General features: G+C 40.8%; 1 protein-coding gene across 1 annotated transcript in view; it reads left to right on the forward strand.

The window, feature by feature from the left end:
• Nucleotides 1-24267, forward strand: part of MAIP1 (matrix AAA peptidase interacting protein 1) — a 139797-nt gene that overhangs the window by 68710 nt on the left and 46820 nt on the right. The window contains exon 5 of the mRNA XM_081576152.1: nt 10632-10729. Coding sequence (XP_081432278.1) covers nt 10632-10729 — 98 coding nt within the window. The remainder of the gene's footprint in view (nt 1-10631; nt 10730-24267) is intronic.

Consider the following 24267-nt stretch of genomic DNA (forward strand, 5'->3'; position numbering starts at 1 on the left):
CAGTCATGTCTGACTCTTTGAGACCCTACAGTCTGCAGCATGCCAGGCTTCCCTGTCCATCACCAACTCCCAGAGCTTACTCAAACTCATATACATCAAGTCGGTGATGCCATCCAACCATCTCATCCTCTGTCACCCCCTTCTCTTCCCTCCTTCAATCTTTCCCAGCATCAGAGTCTTTTCCAATGGGTCAGTTCTTCATAACAGGTGGCCAAAGTATTGGAGGTTCATCTTCAGCATCAGTCCTTCCAATGAATATTCAGGACTGATTTCCTTTAGAATTGACTAGTTGGATCTTCTTGCAGTCCAAGGGAGTATAGATGACTGATAAAATGCTGTGTGGTGTTAGGTGAAGGAGAGTTACATGGCTCAAAATAGCCTGGAGTTAAAACTCCCCTCCAGGTCCTCCCCACCATTCTATGCAAAACAAAGAACTCTCTCACCCGAAGAAAAAAATGGACATTAAGGCTGAATATACCCAGCTCCCAGCCGGTCCAGCCTCTGGCCAATCTCCAAAATTCCTTGCCCCAGCCATTTAAGAGATAACAATGGCAACCCACTCCAGTACTCTTGCCTGGAAAACCCCATGGACAGAGGAGCCTAGTAGGCTACAGTCCATGGGGTCGCTAAGAGTCGGACAACGACTGAGGGACTTCACTTTCACTTTACCCTTTTATGCACTGGAGAAGGAAATGGCAACCCACTCCAGTATTCTTGCCTGGAGAATCCCAGGGACGGCGGAGCCTGGTGGGCTGCCGTCTATGGGGTCGCACAGAGTCGGACACGACTGAAGCGACTTAGCAGCAGCAGCAGCACTCTGAACAACCTTGGAGAAGAACAGGCCCCCTTAAGACAGTAGCTTTCCACATATATGCCTATATATACTTACTCTTTTCTTGGGTTAGTGCAGCAGCTCACTAATCTGACTGCTGCCCCTTCTCACCTCATTAAAGGTGATCTGTTCCTGTAAAGTGCCGGTCTCGTTTTTTTTCTGAACCTCGCCTTCTCTAACTCCCTTACCCTACATTAGGTGTCATGCATTTGGCCATCTCCATAAGTCTATGATACAAATCCCCTTTTCACCCATAGGGTTAATAGGGAATGATTAAACACTTACCTGAAGAGAAGAACAAAGCTTTCTTTTTCAAGCCAAGAGATATGCACCTGGGAATAAGACAAGGACATAATTTGGCTGCTTTCTTGTGCATCTTTTCCTTCATTTAGAAAGTAATGCTAAGGACTGAAGGGAAGACTCCAAGGAGAGATGTGAAATCTACAAGCTCTCACTTTTGGCAGAGAGCCAGGAAAGACTCGTTTGTAACAGGCAATGGGAAGGCCCAGGACTGTTTGTAACAGGCAATGGGAAGGCCCAGGACTATCGCCTGCTTGGCTTCTATTATAAGGTCAGCTGGGAGCCAGGCTCCTGGTGGCCTATCCCCCCTCACCAAGAGAATACATTGGGCTTTGGGGTCCCAACTATCATTGCAATAAAGCATATAACTTTATTTAGAATGTAGCCTGCACATGTCCACCTCTCAGGTAAGGATTTGAGGATTCAAAATCCAGGCCATCTTTCTGTTAGTTAGTCATGACTAGCATGTGCTATTTTCAACCACACCAGTCAAGTGACTCTCAAGGCATTTGGTTGGCTGATTTTTCTTTACCATCACTTTCGCTACCTTTTCCTGCTCAAGGCCAATCCAGTCTTCTTTTATGTCCTGACTATAAGATCCACACGAGGTACCATCTCCCTTTCTGCTCTCCTTTGAATATTGTTTTAATTTTAATATGGGATTCATTTCAAAGATATTTATTTTATAGTTCATTTGCTTTATCTTGTAGTGACTCAAAAATGGAAATTGGAGTCTAGAAGATCTGTGCTTGGTCTCTTACTAAACTGGGTAGTCTCTGGCTGTTGGTTTAGAACTTGAATTTTGGTAAAGATTTGAATCCTAGATTCATCACTTAATAGCTATGAAATCGTAAGCAAGTCACTTATACTCTCTGAGTCTGTTTCCTAAGCTATCAAATAGCGATAACAATATCCACCATCTCAGGTGGTGATAGTGGTAAAGAATCTGCCAATGCAGGAGACACAAGAGATGCAGGTTTAATCCTTGAATGGGGAAGATCCCCTGGAGTAGGAAATGGCAACCCACTCCAGTATTTTTGCCTAGAAAAATTCCATGGACAGAGGAGCCTGGCAGGCTACAGTCCATGGAGTCGCAAAGAGTTGGACATGACTGAACACTTGTCAGCAGTCAGAAGTATAGGATTATCTTGAAGATACAAGGAAATAATCCCTGTGAAGCTAACCCTATGCTAGCACCTGATCAGTATGAGGTATTATTGTCTTTTATTATTATTATTACATGAAATCCCATCTAATTGAGAAGGATTAATTTTTTTATTTATAATTTTATTTTGGTTGTGTTGGATCTTCGTTGCTATGTGAGATTTTCTCTAGTCACAGTGTGTGGGGGGCTACTCTGCATTCCAGTGCTTGGGCTTCTCATTGCGGTGGCTTCTCTTGCTGTGTAGCACAGGCTTTAGGGCATGCGGGCTTCAGTAGTTGTGGCTTCCGGGCTCTAGAGCACAGGCTCAATAGTTGCAGCTCATAGACTTAGTTGCTCCAAAGCATGTGGGATCTTCCCAGACCGGAGAATGAACCTGCATCTCTGGCATTGGCAGGCAGATTCTTAACCACTGAGCCATCAGGGAAGCCCAGCAAGCATCAATTCTATTCATATGTAAATCCAACCCAGAATCCAGGAAAGGTGGATGTTGATTTAATTCACTTAATCTGAATTAGTTGTTGAAAGTGGCATATTCAGGTCATTCAGGTCATTTGCCCTCTCTGAGCTGAATCCATGCCTCTCACAACAGAGCAACAGCACTTCTTGTCTTTTCCAGGCAGGCTGTAGAAGCTTCATGTTTCACTGATGATGAGTTTAATTCTAAGATAAAATATTTTACCTGCTTAGCATACTGTTAAACTAGACCAGCTCCCTATCTTCTGAAATGCACATTTTGGAATCGATGAATTTAGAATTTTTTCTTTTTGGTTTTGTTGACTGCAGGTTTAAATCTGTGTCGTTTCGTCTTCTTACATGGGAAAATATGGACAAAAATTCAGTCAGTGAGTAGCCCATTTGAATGAAATGAAACGGTCAAAGGGAGCTATAATGAAGCTTATGGTTTGATGGTTCTTGGTTTCCAGTTTTGCTTTTTCAAGCTGGAGCCAGTTGGAGGTCGGGGGTGCTAAATCTGTGCTTTGTGAATATACAGACAAATGACTTGGCCTTCCATTCGGCCAGGCCTTGATCTTTTGAGTTAAAGAAAAGAGTGTAAGTAGTTCCTTCTTTGGAGTGACAGTTTTCAGGGACAGCTGTTTTCCAGCTTACGGGGAGGAGGAATTTCTGGCTGCTAGTTAGCTTCTGCTGACGGGTTTACAGACTTCCTGCTCTTCCCCAGTTGGTGCTAATGCATTCCTCATTGTCTGAGATGGTTAGACTGCTCTCGTCATTAAGAGAAAGGGATAGGGATCCATTTTCAAAATCAGAGACATCCAAATGTGTGCAGAAATCATGTATTTTCACCCAGGGTGGATTCTTGTCAATGTATGGCAAAACAACTACAATATTGTAAAGTTAAAAAATAGATAAATAAACTAATTTAAAATTAAATAAATAAATATACGTACCTAAAACTAAGATGAAAAATCTCAGAGGTAACAGAAGAATATCCTGTTTCAAGTATGGAGAAAACTTCTCTTATAAAAAGGGCTGCCTTAAAGAACAAGCAAGGCCTTAATGAGAAAGAATTCAAACTTCAAAGTTTACATTCAGAGTAATCTGGTGGATCATTTTGATAATTTCAGTTTCTCCACCTCTAACATGATAATCAATCATCCAGAGCAGACTCACAGACTAGCTGTGAGAACTATGAGACACATGATTCCATCCTATTATGTTTGTATGTAGTATGGGAGACTGAAAAAAAATTCTGGGCATGTATCCCAGAGAAATTAAAACTCAACATTTACACAAAATATATACACAAATCATAGTAGCTTTATTTGTAATAGTCAAACACTAGAAATAATCCAAATATCCTTCAATGAGTGAAAAGATAAACTGTGGTGCATCATACCATGTAATACTACTCAGTAATAAGAAGGAGTTGATACATGTAATGGCTTGAATGGATCCTGAATGAATTATACAGAGTTTGAAAAGCCAAATCAAAAAGGTACTCTATGATTCTTCCATTTATATGACAGTCTTGAAAAGACCAAAGTTCAGAGATGGAGGACAGATTAGTGGTTTCCAGGGGATAATGATGGGTGGGCAGGATGGTGCCTGTGGTCATAAAAGGGCAGTAGAGGGATCCTTCTGGTAATGGACGTCTTCTCTATTTGGACAATGGAAATGATTACTTGAATCTATACGTGCAATATCAAATAACATCTTATTAAATATACACACAAATAAGTGCATGTAGAACTCATGAAATATGGTGAAGATTGCTAGATTATGGTAATGTAAATGGTCTGATTGTGATACTGCACTATAGTTATGAAGGTATTGTCTGGGGAACTGAGTAAAGGGTATGTAAGCTCTCACTCTATTGTTTCTTACAGCAGCACATAAATCTACAATCACCTCAAATTTTAAAACATAGTTTTTTTTTAGTTTGTAGCTTTTGACTGCCTTCATCCAATTCTCTCTCCTTCTACCCTCTGCCTCTGGTAACCACAGATTTGATCTTTAGATGAGTTTGTTTACTTGTTTTCAAAGTATAATTGGCCTGCAACACTGTTAGTTCCTGTTACACAGCAGAGTAGTTTCTATTATAGAAATTATAATTATATAAATATAAATGTCTATAATTATAGAAATTATAATTTCTATACATTTCAAAATGATCACTATGCTAAGTCTAGGTACAATATGTCACCATACAAAGATATCATACAGTTATTGACTATATTCCCCACACTGTGCATTTTATACATGTCTCATTTATTTTGCAACTGGAAGTTTATACTTCTTAATCTCCCTCACTTATTTTTCCCCTACCCCCCACTATTTCTTAAAAAATACAGAGAAGTTTTAAAAATCTCTCTTCTATGACTGGACCAGAAAGATATTACTCTCACCTTTTAGGTCAGCTGAATTTCTTCGTACTCTTTTTTCTGTATCTCTGTGTTTTATCCATGCGTTTATCCATGTATAAGTTTGGAGCAGAGTGAGTGTTCAAAGCTGAATTCACACTGCCATATGAACCCAGCAGAGTTTGCTTTAATGAACTGTAGAGGCACTAAAATGATGCATTCAGAGTCTGGGCTGGGCAGCAACTCCATCCAGACAGTCCCCTCATGGGGTTAACATCATCATGGTCATCTGAAGTGTTCACAATATTCCTCACTTCTTTACAACAGTTTTGTTGTCATACAAGAAATTTGTCTTCTCTATGAAAACGTTATAAATTCAAATAAGCAAAAGAAAAAATAAAAATAATACAGCCTACCTAATTTGTAATCTGATTTTGAAAAGTAAACTTGTCACCTGAGAATAAACCCCAGAACCATTTTCTGTTAAAAGAGACATTTAGCAGAAAGTTTATCAAGCCAGAATACAGCTTCTATTAAACAGGTCTCAATGTATAATCAGCAGTCACATGGCTCCTCCCTTTTCTTCCTGTTCCCCACCTCTGGAAAGTGACCAAGTCAGAATTTCATACCTCCAGATGAAAATTTGAGTCCACTGTTATGGGATAACCAGAGGAACAGCAGAGTTCAACGTAAGCAATAAGACAAAACCCTCATAACTTGGGGCTTATTGTTTTGAAAAGTGTAAAATAAATCAGATAATTCAACTGATGAACTATTCAGAGAAGTAGTGCTTGAGTGTTCTGGGCCTCAGTGGTAAAGGACAGCTGTTGGACTTAATGAACATATTCATATGATGATAGTTCTATGAAGGAGTTGCATGCTTATATCCATAAAAGAGGTGGAAGGTAATTAAAGATTCAAATGAGATAATCGTCCCTTAATAAGTTCTTCTAAGGCCGTAACATTAGGGCATTAGAAAAGAATTTGATGAGCAACTGTCAGGTTTCCAAAATAGTTACTAGTGTTTGTATTAGAAGCAATCAAGTGTGTATCCAAAGCCCACGGCTGCAACGTGAGTGTGAGGCATGGAAATGGCACACAGGCTTGGCTGAAGAACAGTCATCCTACGATAATGATGTTCATGCTGGATATAATTGGAAACTTAAGCAGGTCTTTGGGAAAGGCTTGTCTCTGGTCAGATGTTGGTCTCCAAGGAAAGCAAAGAGGTGCCTGGACTCCCTGTTACCGAATAGCTGCTGGAGATGCTTCAGTTGGTTCTGAAGGCACAAATGCCTCAGAATTATTACTGACTGTTTAATCTGTGGTTTGCTACAATCAATAATCATAAAAGCCATACAAGCCTTTACATTTCCCTATTGATTACTTTAGATTTTTAGACATACAAGTTGTCCTTCTCTCTTTTGATTATCTCAGGCTCACATTAAAATTAATTTCCACAACCTCAGTACACAAAAATTGATTTGAAACTTGGGTTTTCACCATTTGATCCTTAAGACAAGTTGTTTAGCCCCACCTGGGTTAAGACTTTCTTCATCTGTAAAATGAGGTCTTTGGTTTTATGATGTAAGTAAATGCTTTGATATGCATATAAGAGAATCTCACACTAAAAGGAGAAAGAGACATTTCTCCCCAGTTCAACAGCAGCCTGGGAGTCAAGTTCCCCTTGAATCAACACTGGAATCCTTCAATTTGCTGGAGGAGGCAGCCAAACCTTGTTGGATGGATGACTGGTCTTGCCAAAGTGGTGGTGGTGTCCAGTGAAGGCAGTGGCATCCTGAAGAGAGGATGAAAACAGTAGAGTTGTGGGGAAGCCTTGGCAGGTCCAACGGGTTCAGGAGAGACTGATGAACATAGCAGCACCCAAGGGAGAGAGGATGGAGCAAGAAGAGAGAACAAAAATACCAGAAATCACTATTGGGTCACCTCTGAGAACTCCCAGAAATACCTGGTGGAGATTTTTTTGGGACTGGAGAGTCAGAGTCTGCAAAGGCAGATTGCCCATGCATAATAGCAATGGAGTGGGAAGTTAGACATGAAAATACTCAATTGCTATAGAAATCTGCAAGGAATCTCCCAAAGGGCCCTTTCAATTCTGTATTTGGCTCAGCCAAAAACAATTGGCTTGACTCCTTTGGAAGAACAGAAGGTGCCTGGTAGAGCTAAGTTTTCATGGATGCATCTGGTTCCCAGCAGGGCACAGAGCTAATACAGCTGAAAAAGCATACAGCTGTGACTCCAGGCATCTTGTGAATCACCAGGCCTGGCTTGGGCTTCCTGCCTAAGTTCAAAGCATGGGTTTTCATCTGGGAGTCAGGTTGCGGTGGGAGGTGGGAGGAAATAAGTGAATGGCCTGGAGGATCTTTTCAAACTACACATTCCTCAGGCCCTACTCTGGATCTATTGAATCAGAATTTCTGATACTGGGATTGAGAATGAGTGTGGGAGTCCAGTGTGTCTTTTGAGTTAGGAGGTAATTGGAGAATTTAGGAGTTTTAGGGGAGAGATGAGGAATGTTTGCTTGTGTGACTAAGGAGTGGATAGAGAGGTACAGACCAGAGATATAGAGACTGGGGGTCAAGAGGAGGTGAGAGGGAGAAAGGCAGGAGCAAGGTGGCTTTAAAGGGAACCAGAGGAGACACCCTCCATTCCCGGGAAGAAGAAAGGCGTGAAAAGATACGGATGTAAATGAGCCTGAAGCTGGAGGGGGTGCAGACAGCCTGAGACCGGGACTGAGGATTGCCGTTTTCTCTCTGGAGTGGACTGTAGGCATGGTTGGCTTCAGAGAGAGGAGAGGGAGGTTCCGAGAGGCAAAGTAATTTCTTTGAGCTTCTACGAGGGTGAGTGGCTAATCCGGGCTGTAAACCGAGGTCTGTCTCAGTCCGAAGCCCCTATTCTTTCTCTGATTCACCATTTTCTCTTTGTGCAGTACTGTCTAACCAAACCCTGATATGAAGCCTTTCTGTTAAGTATCCTCCTTGAAAAGTAATTTTTGTCACAATTAATTTGATGGATGCTCAAGACACAACGGCTTTTTACATTAAACTAAATTGTTTCCACTTTTCCACAGCCATCTCTTTGCCTCCAAAATACACTCCCTCAAGTCCCTGGTTAGTTTAGATCTGTAATCTTTGTCACCTAACGTGAAATTTAATTTGGGAGAAATCCCTCACTTTCTTGGTAACTATGTACGAGTGCCCTATACTTTGGGTCTGCTCTCCCTCCCCCTCAATTATCTTTCTAAAAAGAGCTCTCATTTTTTTCCCCCCTGGGATTTTTGGCTGCTCTTTGATTCTGAAAGAGCACAATAGGAAAAACAGATTTTCCATTCCTACCAACCTGCGCCTTCTCTAAACAGATTGCAGAACACAGCCTCCTTTCCTCGGAAGCGTGTATACTCATATCCTCAGAAAATCCACTGGACAACTGAATGCTGAGCCTTGTTGACCATGTGAATCTCTCACCACATGCCATCCGTGTTACAGTAACTGTGGTCTCCCCGCTACAATCTCATCACAGAAACTCCATCCAAACACCCTAAAGAAAGAGCTCACAGATGTTCAGAAAAATACACAATAATCCTTGGCTGATTAATTTAATATCCTTTGGAGACATTCTATAGATCTCTAGGCTGCTGTTTTATTCTGGAAGCCATAACCTCCCCATTCTCACGCCTGTAATGTTTCATTTTGATTCATCTCAGGGCAAGGCAGATGATACCCAAATGTATGAACCAAGGGGCTAAAACATAGATCATTGCCTCCCTGATAAGACTATCAGTGCCTGGGAAAGACGCCTTCAGCAGCAACGTTGAAATGACACATGAAAGGACAGATGATGTGGGGAATTTGTTAACCATTTCACATCCTGCCAAATGACATTGTGTATTTGTGACTTTTTTAAAATGACAATTTAAAAATTTTTATGTTATGTGTTTTCTATGCCCTTTGTCTAGAATATAAACCTTATTTTAGCTTTCCATAAAGTAAACAAGAGATATAGATCTAAAACCTGACCCCAAAAATGCCAATTTTGTATATTTGTTTTGTTACCCCATCTAGTTAGTGTGTCTGTAGTGGAGGTTGGCAAACTTTTTGGGTAAAGGACCAAAGAATAAATATTTTGGGATTTTCAGGTAGTACAGTTTCTGTTGTAACTAGTCAGTTCTGCTATTGTAACATGAAAGCAGCCGTTAGAAAATATGTAAATAAATGACATGGCTGTGTTCCAATAAAACTTTATTTACAATATAGGCAGTGGGCCAGATTTACTCTATAGGCTGTAGATTGCTGACCCCTAGAAGGTAAGTTACATGAGGACAAGTGAGTCTTCCAACAAAAAGTTTGCCAGTGACAGATAGGGACAAATAACTAACATTACTGAGAACTAATTATGTCTAGATATTGTGCCAAAGATACATTATTGTTGTTCGGTTGCTAAGCTCTGTCCAACTCTCTGTGACCCCACGGGTCACCCCATGTAGCCCACCAGGCTTCTCTGTCCATGGGGATTTCTAGGCAAGAATACTGAAGTGGGTTGCCATTTCCTTCCCCAGGAGATCTTCCCAGACTAGGGATCAAACTCATGTCTCCTGTACAACAATAAGGATATATAAGATATATAAACATTGTTTAATCAGGTGGATATTACTGCCCTTTTTTGTGGATTGAGAAATGAAGGTCAAAAAGCTTAAGCAACTTACCTGAGGTCACATGGCTAAGTAGTGGAGTCCTATGGCCTGCCTTCTATTGGTGAGGATATGGGTGGGTGCAGTGTGTGCCCTAGGACACTAAGCTGGGACTTATGTCCCACCACTTACCAGATACTTGGGCTCAAGATCCCAGGAACTGTACCCTCAATTTCATATAAAAGCTGAGATACTAAGCAGTCTTGGGGTTAGAACTGTAACTGTGGTCATCTGTGTCCTCTCCAAGGCTGCCCAGTAAAGCGGCTAGGTGTGTGTATGCTCTGGAGTCTGAGTGCCTGGGTTCAGATCAAAGTCCTCCTCTTCATTGCTGTGACTGGGCAGATTGGTTTATGCCCTTGCGCTTCCATGCCCTTGTCTGCTAAATAAGGATAGTGGTACTGCTACCCAGGAGGGTGGTTGTGTGGATTAAAGGAGTCAATACATGTGAAATGCTTAATGAGTGCATGATGAGGCTTGCCACTTTAATACCAAATATAGGTCATGGCACAAAGAATCTCCTTATATATGTGACTGGCTGACAAGACTCGTGATCTGTGGGCCAGCAAAGGAGGGAAGGAAGAAAATGAAAAATGATAGGAAAGATGAGGAAGGAAGATAGAGTAGTAGAAACAGAAATGATATGAAGGTGGCAAGGAATGAGGTTTTAAAAATTACATTTCATTCATGTAATGATAGTATAGGTGGCCTGAAGGAAAAAAATGAATATACCCACAACCCCACTTACCTCTGGGTATGATATATATTTGGGATATCCCCTCTAGGAGTTTACACCTGTCTCATGTGTTCCAGAGAGACTCCATATGTTCCACCAACACATCCGGTTGTCGCCCTCCTTCCCTCCTGCTCTGGACTGGCAGCAGCTCTGTGCTTCTCTCTCCACATCCCGGGTGAGTGCTTTGTTAGGCTTCTTCTGCCAACTTACGCCTGCTTTGCTACAAAGTGTGGGGACCAGCCCCTCCTGTTATTCCCTATAGCCCAGCTAACACAAGCCAGTTGTGTTTAACAGCCTTTAAATGTCTTGAGGATCCCACCAGGGAACTTCACTGAGAGAAAGCAAACTGACAGCTGAGTATTGCTGTGTCCAGCACCCATTAGCCACACATATCCCACTGGACATCTCTTTCTCAAATCCCTGACTTGCTACTACTACTGAGAAAAAAATATCAGGAGACAGCAAAAGGATGATGACTGCTCAGACTGTAAGCTCTGCGAGGGCAGGAACTGTGTCTCTGTTGCTTAACATTGTCTTCCCTTCACCAAGCACAGTGCTTTGGCATGTAGTGGGGGCTCCATAAATACTTGTTATTTGAATGTGTGGAGGAGCCCACAGCCCTCAGCGAAGGCAGGCTGCAGTAATATTAAACAGAATATTTTTTGCAAGTGGATTTGGATTACTTTGCTGGTTCAGAATTTCCCCAAGGACAGTGGCTTAGGCACTTCCCCTCCAACCTCCCAATCCCTAACTAATATATATTTCAGCTTCTATCCAGAAATTTAGAAATGGATGAATTTTTAAAAATAACATCATTTCATCTCTAATATGTGTTGGGTGTATTGTTTTGCATAGTTAAGATCATGGTGCATCCATTGTTCTGTATCTGTTTTCACTCCCCCTCTGCCCTCTGCCTTTGAACATGATTCTTAATGACTGCATAATGTCTCATAGAATGTGGTAGACGCACATAATTTGCTTAATCATTCTTTTTTCATTGCAATTTGGCTATTATAAATAGTGTTACAAGGAACACTCTTATATTTAAATCTTTGTCCATGGTTTATACTATTTTCTTGAGATAGATGTCTGAGAATGAAATGATAGTATCAAAATATATGAATGTTTTTATGGCCTTTGTATCTCTTGCCAGATTGCTGTCTGGAAAGATTATCTCAATTTATATTCTCACCATAAGATATAAAAGTGCTTATTTCATCAAATCCACCGTCATATTATAATCATTTAAGAATCTCTATTAATCTGATAGATGAAAAATAGATGGTTGGTGTTATTTCATATTATGTTTCTTTGATTATGAGTAATTTGAAAGAAATGTTTAGAAGCCAGGTTTGCATTTATAGTTTCTAGCAATAATACATGCTACAACTATTAATATGTATAAGCTTTCTGTATATAGTTTCCTTTCAGACCAATACCCTCATTGCTGAACAGAAGGCTATGATGGGTTATGCAGCCCAGTCTCTGCCATATGCTTGGTGCTTATTATTAAGCCCAACTACTGAGCAAAGAAAGACATAATTAGCCTTTTTGGGAATTATTTTAAGCCTTCAGCAGTAAAAGGCCTAAAGTTGATTTATTTCCCAGAATCTATTTGTATCCGATGCCTTTTTAAGTCGAGTCAGACTAAATGACCAGGCATGGTTTCAACCTTCTGTGAAGGAGTTTCTCGAGTTCTAGGAGATAGCCAAAAATAATCGCTTTTGTGCCTTTGCACACTCCTAAGATACCATTTGGAGACAAAAGTCGAGTCATTTGAAAAGAGATAGAACCACTGGGGACACTAACAGAGGCAGCACAAGTTGAATTTTTCCCAAGTTACCAGTGGTGGAGGTTGAGGCACTGTGCTCTGGGTTGAGAAAGCCTTGAGTTCAGTTGAGGGGCTTTCAGTCTTTGCTTCTGAGGTGGGGGTTAGGAGAAGGCACAGTCTGTTATATAGACACATGTTCTTTCAGGGGACTGACTTCATCAAGAAAGCTGCTTCTGCCAGTGATTATCCTAGACTAGACTTGAATCTGTGCTTCCAAAACAAAAGCAAGTTGTCTGATTCTAAAGCCAGCCTACACATTATTGTGCTTCCAAAGACTGTATTGTTTTGTAATGATAGCAACGGATTTTTACCCCCAGAGCACTTGGAAACACATTGTAATTCCCAGCCTCACTCTCCACCCAAATTGTTGTCTGAATGATTGTGCTCATTTGGGCCGTTATTCATCGATGGCACATTTGGAAACAAAATCTTGAGGTTGTCATGGGTCTGCGCGTACTGACGGAGTTCTCAAACGCCAAGATGATAAACACTGTGCAGATGTTCCATGGGACAGTAACCCAGCCTGCCTTTGGCAGTTTCACACACAAATGACTAAACACATCAGTTCTGGAAATAAATGCTGCAGCACGAGTTCACTGACATTTCTTGTCATAAAAAAAGTTAGAGGCCAAGATTAATTAAAACCAGGAGCTGGTTACTTTCAAAGATACCATAAAGATAACCATTCCAAAATGCTTCTTGCAATTGGGATCTGTTGTGGGGAGCCAGGAAGTGGGAATATAAAAATCCTTGGAGGGAATTCTGTAGTCAGAGGCCATGTCTATTGGCATACCCATGCCAATATTCTTGGGAAGATACGGTATTTTTGAATGAATAACAGAATGAATGAACAAATGATTGGGTGATTGGAATAACATTGGAAGTGCACCATGTCATCAATAGCAGTGCTAGCCCCCGGGTATTGAGGATCTGCATAGGTCTTGACCCTCTGTAGAGTGCTTCCTTCACCTCTTCTTCTCATGGATTCCTCACAGTGACACTTTGTGCTTAGCTGCTCAGTTGTGTCCATGTTGCTCAGTGTTAGTTACTCTTTGTGACCCCATGGACTGTACCCCGCCAGGCTCCTCCATCCATGAGATTCTCCAGGCAAGAATACTGGAGTGGGTTGCCTTTTGTTCCTCCAGGGGTTCTTCCCAATCCAGGGATCGAACCTGCATCTCCTGTATGTCTCCTACATTGACCGGCAGATTCTTTACCACTGGGCCACCTGGAAAGGCCCCATAATGACACAACAGAGCAGGTATTTCTTTTTCTGTCTCAAAAAAGTGGGGACTAAGGAAGATATGACATGTCAGGACCTGAATTTAAACCCAGGTCTACTAGATTCCAAGACCTATATTCTTAATCCACATGTGAGAGTGCTGCTTACTTAAAAAGAGGTCACATTCAGCAAAAAGTCATCATCTTTTCACGGTCTCAGTTATTATTTCCTTGGCTACTGAATCTGATGTTACTAGATTTGGAAGTCTGCTGAGAGACCACTTGGCCTAAGAGCCCTCCTGCTGTAGGTGGAGAATCAGAGATTCTGCCCCATCCTGTGACTGTTTGGCTGACCTGTGCAAGTGAGAGGCAGGTCTGGAAGAGGTCAGCTAACAACTGACCTGACAGTTTTCTACCTCATCTCTTTGGAGGTAAGGTCAAAATGGGAATCATGTAACCTAAAATAATGAATGTGGATCATGCATATTTTTTTTAAAAAATCACTTAAACTGACACCAAGGTAGAATCATCCTGTGCATACAACTCCCTCAGTAAAAATAAACATTAAGAGGACAGATATATGAGAAGAAGTACTTTCCCTTAAAAACATCATTAAAATGGTGAGAACATGACGAACTTGCAGATTACACAATATCTTCAGTGAATATTGAATGTGGTCTTTTACAAAGTCGATGTGTGTGCTGCTTGTAGGTTCTTGACAGTGGGAGAAACCGACCATATGTCATTGGTTAAAGCTAAAAGCAGGAGTGAATTTAAATATGGAAAATACCAGTCACTAATTGCCACTGATTTTTCACTGGACTGTGTAAACAGGTATCCTCTACCTTCTGTTCTTTCCATGTCTGCTTCCACTGCTCTAACCAAACCACTCAATGAGACCAATGAAACTGCTCCCCATCAGGCTACTTCCGTCTGGTCCTTCCATTCACAGTCTGCAAACCATGTGTTGTTTGTCTAAAACACAGCCTGACTTTTTCTGCTCCTCTGTGGGAGATGGTCGCTGGCTCTTCAATAATCAAAGCTCTTTTGCATTGCTTCCCAAATCTTCTCCTTCTTCCTTCTCCTCCTCCTCCTCCTTCCTCCTCCTCCTTCTCCTTTATGCTCCAGAAACATAGTTGGTAAGGACTCTTCATTTAGAAATGACCATGCATGAAATTCTTAGGTAATTTACCAAGTTATTCAAAGTTACAAATCAAGAGAGGATTGCAAGAGGATCGGCCAGGACCTCTGGGACTCAGATCAAGTGCACAGCTCACAGTCACCAAGATGCTTCTGGAAGAGTCACTTTAGCTTTAAGAAAAGCCAAGAAAGAATTTTTCAAGGAGGATTCAATAATATAGCAAAGGCCCTCCACACTTAGCGGTGAGCCAAATTCCTGAAATGACAGCCGTTGTCTGTCTACTCGCAAATCTGCCCACTGGTATGATCAAAATGGCAAAGGACACAAGGGGAAGTTCTTAAGGAAACAGTGGAGTAAGCTGTGGTGATTATTAATTTTGCCTCTTTTGAAAACTCTCCCACCTAAGGTTGCCAGATTCAATATAGGATGTCTTTTTATTTGCAAAGTCTGGCAACCCTCCTTCCTATCCACCCCATTTTTCGGTTAATAGTTGCCTTCTCTCTGGCTACAGGAATAAATGTGTGCCCAATTCCCATTCCAACAGAGGCTGGCCCAAATTGTGTACACATAACCCTGTTACTGCCAGAGTCATTTCTTGGAATGGAAAGACACCCTTTGGCTATGGCTGCTAACCTGAGGTTTCTGGAAGCCATTACAAAATAATGTGAGTAAAAATGCAAAGAGAAGCAGAGATAAGCAGTGAACAAAGTAGACCCAGAACACTGGTAGCGTTGAGTTCCAGTGTTACAGTTTCTGAGCCCCTGGTTGCTGCAGCTTTTCCTTGGGTGCTGTGCCATCCCCATTGCAGTTGTAGGAACTGGCAAATCCTTTTTGTTTTTTTGTTTTTTAACTCCATTAACCTAATTTGACTTGGATTTCTGTTACTTGTTCCTGAAAGAGCTTCTGATTCGTATACAGGGAATTCTGATTCTGAGCTCTATCTTTTCCTTAAGTAACACATACAGATTAGAGAAGGGTGTACAGGATTGAGGTAGATGATGCCCTGGGCTGAGATTACCTATTATTATGCATTTGTAGATTTAGGAATCATTTGTGGCAAATATTGAATCTCAGATGCCTTTCTCTCTTTTGCATTGTCTTCCTTCCTTTTCTCTACATCATAAAACCAAAGACCTCATTTTACAGATGAAAAAATCTTCAACTAGGTGAGGTTAAACAACTTGTTTTAAGGATCAAATAGTGAAAACTCAAGTTTCAAATCATTTATTGTATATTGAGGTTCTGGAAATTAATCTTAATATGAGCCTAAGATTTGGCCACCTGATGCAAAGAACTGACTCATTTGAAAAGACCCTGATGCTGGGAAAGATTGAAGGTGGGAGGAGAAGGGGATGACAGAGGATAGGATGATTGGATGGCATCACTGACTCAATGGACATGAGTTTGGGTAAACTCCGGGATTTGGTGATGGACAGGGGGGCCTGGTGTGCTGCAGTCCATGGGGTTGCAAACAGTCAGACACGACTGAGCGACTGAACTGAACTGAAGATAGTCGAAAAAGAAAAAGACAACTAGTCTTAAAATCTACTGTAATGAATAGGGAGATGTAAATGCTTGTATTGTAGCAAATCACAAATTGGAGGAATAGATTGTTTAGTGATTTCTTGGCAGTTATGTTCATGATCACCCTCATTCTTCTACTACCAGATCCTACTGCTTTGGCCACTGGGCTGGGAACCTGACCTGGGTCTGCTTAGTCAAAGCGTAGAACTCACTCCTCCTGGCCACAGGGATGATTCTAGTGATGGGTCGTTGCCTGGGAAAGAAATAGCCAGTGTCTAAAGGATAGGATAATTCATTGCCTGGGAAAGAAATAACCAGTGTCTAAAGGATAGGATAATCACACTCCTATCCTGAGATGTGGTTTTTATTAGAGCTGATGGGAAACAGATTTCCCTCTCTGGTTGCTGAGCTGGGGGAATGTGTGTCTGGAATGCTTTGCACCCATTTCTCCTACCATGTGGGAAAAGCCTGTCTGCCATTGGAGGAAAAAAAAACAGCACAAAGAGAGCAGCAGAGACGACTGGCAGCCTTGGTCTTTATGACTTTTAAACCCCCAGATCCACCCATTCCAGAGGACAGACCCATTCCAGACTTTTCTTGCTTTATGAAAGCCAAAAAAAAAAAAAGTTCTGTTTTACCAAAGTTAATTTGATGGAAATTTCTGACACTTGAAACTAAAAGAGTAGTTTTATTTCATTTGTGACACTACTTTTCTTTGTGGACGTGGATTATTAATAGCTGCATGCTTAGAATTTTCCAAGTTAATAATAATCTGGTAAAACCTAACAGAAAATCTAAGGGTAGGTTTAAATTCAGTATGCATTTTCAGGGAAAATATTATACCAACCACATGCAATATTTAAAAATAAGTTTAGCTTTAGACTTTGTTGTGAAAGAACACCCTAAGATGAAAGAAAATATATAAAATCTATGAGAAGTTTTAGACTATGTCTTAGAGTAGAGAAGGCCTTCACAAGCAAATCTAAAACCCAAAAACTGTAAAGGAAAGTATTGACAGATCTGACTGGGGAAATAGTTAAACTGTTGGAATATAAAAATTGCTATTAACAAAATTAAAAGACGAGTGACAGAATGGAAGAATATGCTTGCCAAATATATAATTTATAATACCTTAAGGTTCATAATATGTAAAAAGTTCCTACAGGTCAAAAGTGAACATAATCTGAGAAGAGAATAGACTAAAGTTACAAATGGACAATTCCTAGGAGAAAAAAGAGAAATGGATGCTTTCAGCCTGTTAGTGCAAGGAACACAGACAGGACATAGAAAATAAAGTTGAAAAAATTTATAAGCCACATCCTTTCCTTTGAGGAAAGCCCCTTTTGCCTCAATCCCCTTTCCTCCTTTGCTGGTCTGGAAACTCATCTGTACTTTCCCCAACTCTGGTCCAAGGAGAATCCATCAAGGTCTCCCTTGTGCCTCCCACATACCGTGTGCGTGCATCTCTTATGACCACATTCATTGTGTGCTTACCTGTTTGCTTTCTCTCATTGCCCAAGAGCTGCATCCATCACTTTGTCTTAGTGATGAAGATAATCTCTCTGAATTCCTGATACCTTATCTAATACGTGTCCACAGAACAATCCATAAATGTTTGGTAAGTGAATAAACGAATAAATGTTGGATCTTTGTGGACACTGTTAGAATCAATACTTACATTTTATAGGAAAGTATCTAACTTTCAATTTCATTTTCACTCTAGGTATTTACACAACTTATTTTACTCATATGAGGAAGGGGAAAAGGTAACAGAGAAAATTCTGTATTTAATCAATTCCGATTTACCAATTTCAGGTGTCATTGCTGTGTATGGATTATTATTCCTGATGGTGTGACAACACAAAGGCAATTCCTTGATGTTTTAGTCAACAAGCAATTCAATTGTCATTTGAGAAAGAACTATTCATTCTGGCTGGTGAATGAAAACCTCTTCTTCTTGTCATTCAGTGAGATCCAAGAAGCACCAGCATGAAAACTTGTAGAAAAAGTGTCAGTGGCTTGAAAGATGATCCAGCATCTGTAGCACCTTTGATGCTCTGAGGATACTGTGTGGGAAAAACACGGCCATCAGCAATTATGAGTCAAAAAGAGATTCAGGGAGTCAGACTCAGAATGTGAAGAAACTTAGAAATAACCATTTTTAAATTCATATCTCCCTTTTTGTACGTGCATAAGTGTTCTTATAATAGAACCTATGTCTCCATCTAAAAAGACTATCTCAATAAATGTAAAATAAAAATTTTAAGTAATGAAAAAGCACTGCATTGTAATTGTATAGTTGAACTGATAGTGTTTTTATTTCTTTCATAGTGGTATACTCCATAATGGTGCATCTTGCAGTCACTGACATATTAGATTTAATGAGCTATGGTAATAATAACACCTAACCTGACTGGAAAAGATGTGGATGCTAGGAAAGATTGAAGGCTGGAGGAGAAGGGGACAACAGAGGATGAAATGGTTGTATGGCATCACTAACTCAATAGACATGAGTTTGTGCAAGTTTCGGAAGTTGTTGATGGACAGGGAGGCCTAGTGTGCTGCAGTCCATGGGGTTGCAAAGAGTCAGACACGACTGAGCAGCTGAACTGAATCAAACACCTATTTTTCCAAGGCACTAACCAAGGCAATTTATGTGCCCAATCTCATGTAATTGTTAAAAAAAAACTCTGTAGGCTGACTATGATTATCCTCATTTTACAGCTAATGAAACTGAGGTTTAGAGAGGTTAATTACTGGCAGAACTAAAATGTTTGAGTGAATCAGAACCTAAGATGTTAACACTTCATAAAAGAAGAAGCAACGGTAATTTCTTGGGACAGGGATGTTTTTGTCACACCTCAGATTTGGGGAAATTTTTCCCAAGTACATAGTAATATATTTTAGTGCTTGTCTCGTTAAAATTATGAGAAAGTCAAATTAAGCAAGTGTGAGCAAGTATCCATGCTTTTAAATAATAAATATGAATGTCTGTTGCAAACATGATCTGTCAAATGCCAGTATTTTTTGTATGATGAGAGATATCTTTGTAGAAATGTATGTACACTAACCAGTACAAGTGGGACAGAGCACCCTCTGAGGTGACAGATTCTGTTGTCTTGTCCCCTTGAGGGTGGAGTAGAGAGCACCCCTCTCTCCCCATCAGAACACTTGAACACCAGCTTCCATCTTACTTTTCAATGGCAGTTCTACTGTATTTTAAAATCCATACTTTCAGTAGTAGCTCACAGAATCAATTGAGTGGTAAGTAAATTGACTTAAAAGTGTCTCATAATAATAAGTATAAAGTCAAGTTAAAAAGTGCTGCAAATAGGAATTAGATACCAGACTTGTATACATATAAACCATCTAGAAGGAATCAACAACCTCAGCTAAAAGTGAATTAACTCTTAAGATTTCTCTCTACCCTTCTAGGAGACTTGCCCTTATTAGCCCAAAATCATTTGGAAAACCATTTTATTAGCCATAGAATATCTTCGCAGATGGTAAAAGTCCAATAAAGAAACAAGTTTAAGACTTTTCATAGATATCGGGAATAGCTGTTTGCTTGAACTCTTGCTTACATAGTTTTCTATTTATGAACATCTTTGTCTCTTGATATTAGAATGACAACTTTGTCTGATCATTAATTAGCTTGGAATTGAACACATGTTTATGTAAAGGTATTATCCATCATGTTTTAAAGAATATTGCTTACTTCTCATTTTATCCAGTCTATTTCTCCTCCAGTACCGTCCATTTTAAGGTGGAAATGTGTGTTAGTATTTTTTCTCTTCACATAATTTTCCTGCTGGTGGGTTTCTAGTGTCAGTTGCCATTGTCCTCACACTCAGAAGATTAGTAGTTGCAACCTGGAGGCAGGGTTTTTAGTGCTTTCTATTTCAAATTCTGTCATGCTTAACCACTGGTGTCACCTGGAGGTGGATATTTATTGTTTCTGCAGTTCAAGGAGATACATTAGAACTTGGCCATGGGCCTCTGGAAACAAGGGCAGGGGAAGAGGGTTTGTATCAAGAGGGACATTTCTCTCTGTGCTTTCCTGGTGCATTTGAACTTTGCCAACAGCACCCTGGGGTTGGGATTTCTATTTCTTAGCACTTGTTCCCCTCCCCACCCCTTTCATTTTGAGGAAAGGGGGAAGGCCAGGATATTCTGTTCTCTCTGTTCTATCAAAAGGGAATTTTTATCATCTCTTTTTTTGTAAATACAAATCTGGGCTAGTTACTAGGGTGTCAAACAGTCAGAGAATTTAATCTATAACAGGTTTAGGTATAATCCTGTTAAATGGTATTCTGTGTCCTTTGAAATTTTGATTAGCTGGGGAACTGCCCCTTGAAAGAGTACAGTCTAGAATGAAAGGAATTAGGCTCCTAGCTACAGGTGACCAATAGGATCATGTTTTTTATTGTTGGGTTTTAGGTTTGGGTTTTATTTATTTATTTATTTATTTTTGAGCCTTACCCAGGATCATTTCTCTTCACCCACTGTTCTCTATTTAAGAGTTTTAAAAACTGTCAAAAGTGAAAAATCTTCATGAGTAAACATGAGAATAAATCAACCAGTTGTGTCTCAGACTAAAAAAGCTCATTGGTTTTCAGTGTAGCAAATACTTCATAGTCAGGGACTTTGTCTGTCATGTTGATGACTAAATCTCTACTTCTTCGAGTAGCAGCTGGCACATTGCAGGCATTTAATAAATATTCGCTGAATGAATGAATGAATCAATGACAGTTATTTGGCTAAACTTGAGACATGAACTGTAATGTGATAAGGATAATTGCCTAATTTCTTTATTATGATAGTGTGTGAGCAGGACAGGCTAACATAAATTTGTCTTTCAAACCATCAAAGTGCTAGAATGACATTTCACTATCATAAACAGTTTCCTCTCTGTGGGAATACTATACCCCAGGTTTGGTAAAGCCAAGCTACATGATACAGGCAAATAATCCACAAACAAATCCATCTTTGTGGTTCCACCAAAGGATGTTTGCTTTGTCACACTGCTCAGCTATTTTATTAATTCAAAGGGGAGGCATCAAGACTTCTTTGTTTTCCACAGGTGCCTGACGGGTCATTATCATGCCCACTGCTCCCAGTTAGAGCTGATGTTCATGGTGCACCCTCTTCACTGTGACTTCAAAATCGATAATAATGAATCGGGCAACATTTGATTGTGTGCTGGTTACTACTGGCCTTCCCAACAATGAAGAGGCTTCAGACGAGGATAGTAAACCCCTCACTGTCATCTGTAGGATGAACCATAACCTGTCTCACTGCTGTCCAAAGTGTACACCTGCTTCGCTCACCACACAGTCACCCTATCTTTACCTCTCTTGTTTTGTACCCTAAAAGGAGATGCGTTCCTGCAGCTCAAAGATTAGTTTTCTTCTCTGTTAAGGTCAGTTCTTTCTAGGATATTCAGGAAAGAAATAAGCTTTGTCTGCCCTCCGCTTTGGAGTTATCCACTTCCATACCCCTCCAGCCCTGGGGTGTTTCTCTTATAGCACCTGCCTCACTCCACTTACCCCTGGAAGCAGGGCTGTACGAAGTCATCTGCACGTGCTGCTGGGTCTCTTGTGACATTCTCAGTGGAGGGCTGTGAGTGCATGGAATCATTACAAGCCAGCTTCTGGTCATGGAATCACTGCATAGGAGGGAATCAATGTGGTGTGACATGAAGGCATATACACACACACACATACACACACACACCCTTTCCCAAAGACAGATACTGATTCTCAGGGAAAGTACAACCTAAATCAGTGTTTTCAAACTGTCATAAATGAACCTGTTCTCAAGTGTCCATGACAACATTTTTTGCCTTTAAAACCGAAAGACGGAAGTTCAAAAACCTTAGATGTGATCACTCACCCAGAGCCAGACATCCTGAAATGTGAAGTCAACTGAGCCTTTAAGCATCACTACAAAGCTAGTGGAGGTGATGGAATTCCAGTTGAGCTGTTTCAAATCCTAAAAGTTGATGTTGTTAAAGTGCTGCACTCAATATGCCAGCAAATTTGGAAAACTCAGTAGTGGCCACAAGACTGGAAAAGGTCAGTTTTCATTCCAATCTCAAAGAAAGGCAATGCCAAAGAATGCTCAAATTACCGCACAATTGCACTCATCTCACATGCTAACAAAGTCATGCTCAAAATTCTCCAAGCCGGGCTTCAATAGTACATGAACCGTGAACTTCCAGATGTTCAAGCTGGATTTAGAAAAGGCAGAGGAACCAGAGATCAAATTGCCAACATCCACTGAATCATCAAAAAAGCAAAAGAGTTCCAGAAAAATATTTATTTCTGCTTTATTGACTACACCAAAACCTTTGACTGTGTGGATCACAACAAACTGTGGAAAATTCTGAAAGAGATGGGAATACCAGACCACCTTACCTGCCTCCTGAGACATGTGTATGCAGCTCAAGAAGCAACAGTTAGAACTGGACATGGAACAGACTGGTTCCAAATCAGAAAAGGAGGGCATCAAGGCTGTATATTGTCACCCTCCTTATTTAACTTACATGCAGAGTACAGCATGTGAAATGCGAGGCTGGATGAAGCACAAGCTGGAATCAAGACTGCCGGGAGAAATATCGATAACCTCAGAGATGCAGATAACGCCACCTTTGTGGCAGAAAGTGAAGAACTAAAGAGCCTCTTGATGACAGTGAAAGAGGAGAGTGAAAAACCTGGTTTATAACTGAACATTGAAAAAACTAAAACCATGGCATCCAGTCCCACCACTTCATGGCAAATAAATGGGGAAACAATGGAAACAGTGAGAGACTTTATTTTGGGGGGCTCTGAAAACACTGCAGATGGTGACTGATGCCATGAAATTAAAAGATGCTTTCTCCTTGGAAGAAAAGCTATGACCAACCTAGACAGCATATTAAAAAGCAGAGACACTACTTTGCCAACAAAGGTCCATCTAGTCAAAGCTATGGTTTTCCCATTAGTCATGTATGGATGTGAGAGTTGGACTATAAAGAAAGCTGAGCACTGAAGAATTGATGTTTTTGAGCTGTGGTATTGGAGAAGACTCTTTAGAGTCCCTTAGACTGAAAGGAGATCAAACCAGTCCATCCTAAAGGAAATCAGTCCTGAATATGCATTGGAAGGACTGATGCTGAAGATGAAACTCCAATAATGTGGCCACCTGATTCGAAGAACTGATTCATTGAAACAGACCCTGATGCTGGGAAAGATTGAGGTCAGGAGGAGAGAGGGATGGCAGAGGATGAGATGGTTGGATGATGTCACTGACTCAATGGACATGGGTTTGAGTAAGCTCCGGGAGTTGGGGATAGACAGGGAAGCCTGGTATGCTACAGTCCATGTGGTCTCAAAGAGTTGGACACGACTGAGAGACTGAACTGAACTGAAACCCATATGATGAAATAGAACTCTTTATCTAATTGCTCTGTCATTTCCGAACCTGTCTGTCCCATGATAGCATTATTTAGTAGGTGTCACAACCTCATTCCCTAAGCACTGCCCCACTACATAATCCATGTGGACATGCACCTCCCAAAGACTGCTTGCCTGGCCACCCTGCAATCCTGGAAGGAGTTGCTTAACTTTCCAGACTTGGAGCCAAACTCTTCTCTCTGTCTCTTTTTTGAACTTTGAACCTACCTGACAGAAAGGTTGGCTGCCTGGGGTACTCCCCCACTGCAGCTATGGTCTGGGGCCCTGCTCTCTTGGGAGCCCACTGGCGCATGGCAGCCCCTTTCTTGTCTGGGGTTGATGTTGACTGAAGCACTCATGGATTCTTGTGGAATGAAACTGGAATAAAGGGAAACGTTCTCTTTCATTGGGCTTCCCTGGTGGCTCAGACAGTAAAGAATCTGCCTCAGTGCAGGAGACCCGGGCTCACTGCCTGGGTGTGGAAGATAACCTGGAGAAATGAATGGCTACCTCTTTCATTGTTCTTGCCTGGAGAATCCCATGGACAGAGGAGCCTAGAG

Source organism: Giraffa tippelskirchi, chromosome 3, assembly GCF_054371585.1.
Source record: "Giraffa tippelskirchi isolate mGirTip1 chromosome 3, T2T-mGirTip1v1.2.pri, whole genome shotgun sequence".
In the NCBI taxonomy this organism is placed as follows: Eukaryota; Metazoa; Chordata; class Mammalia; order Artiodactyla; family Giraffidae; genus Giraffa; species Giraffa tippelskirchi.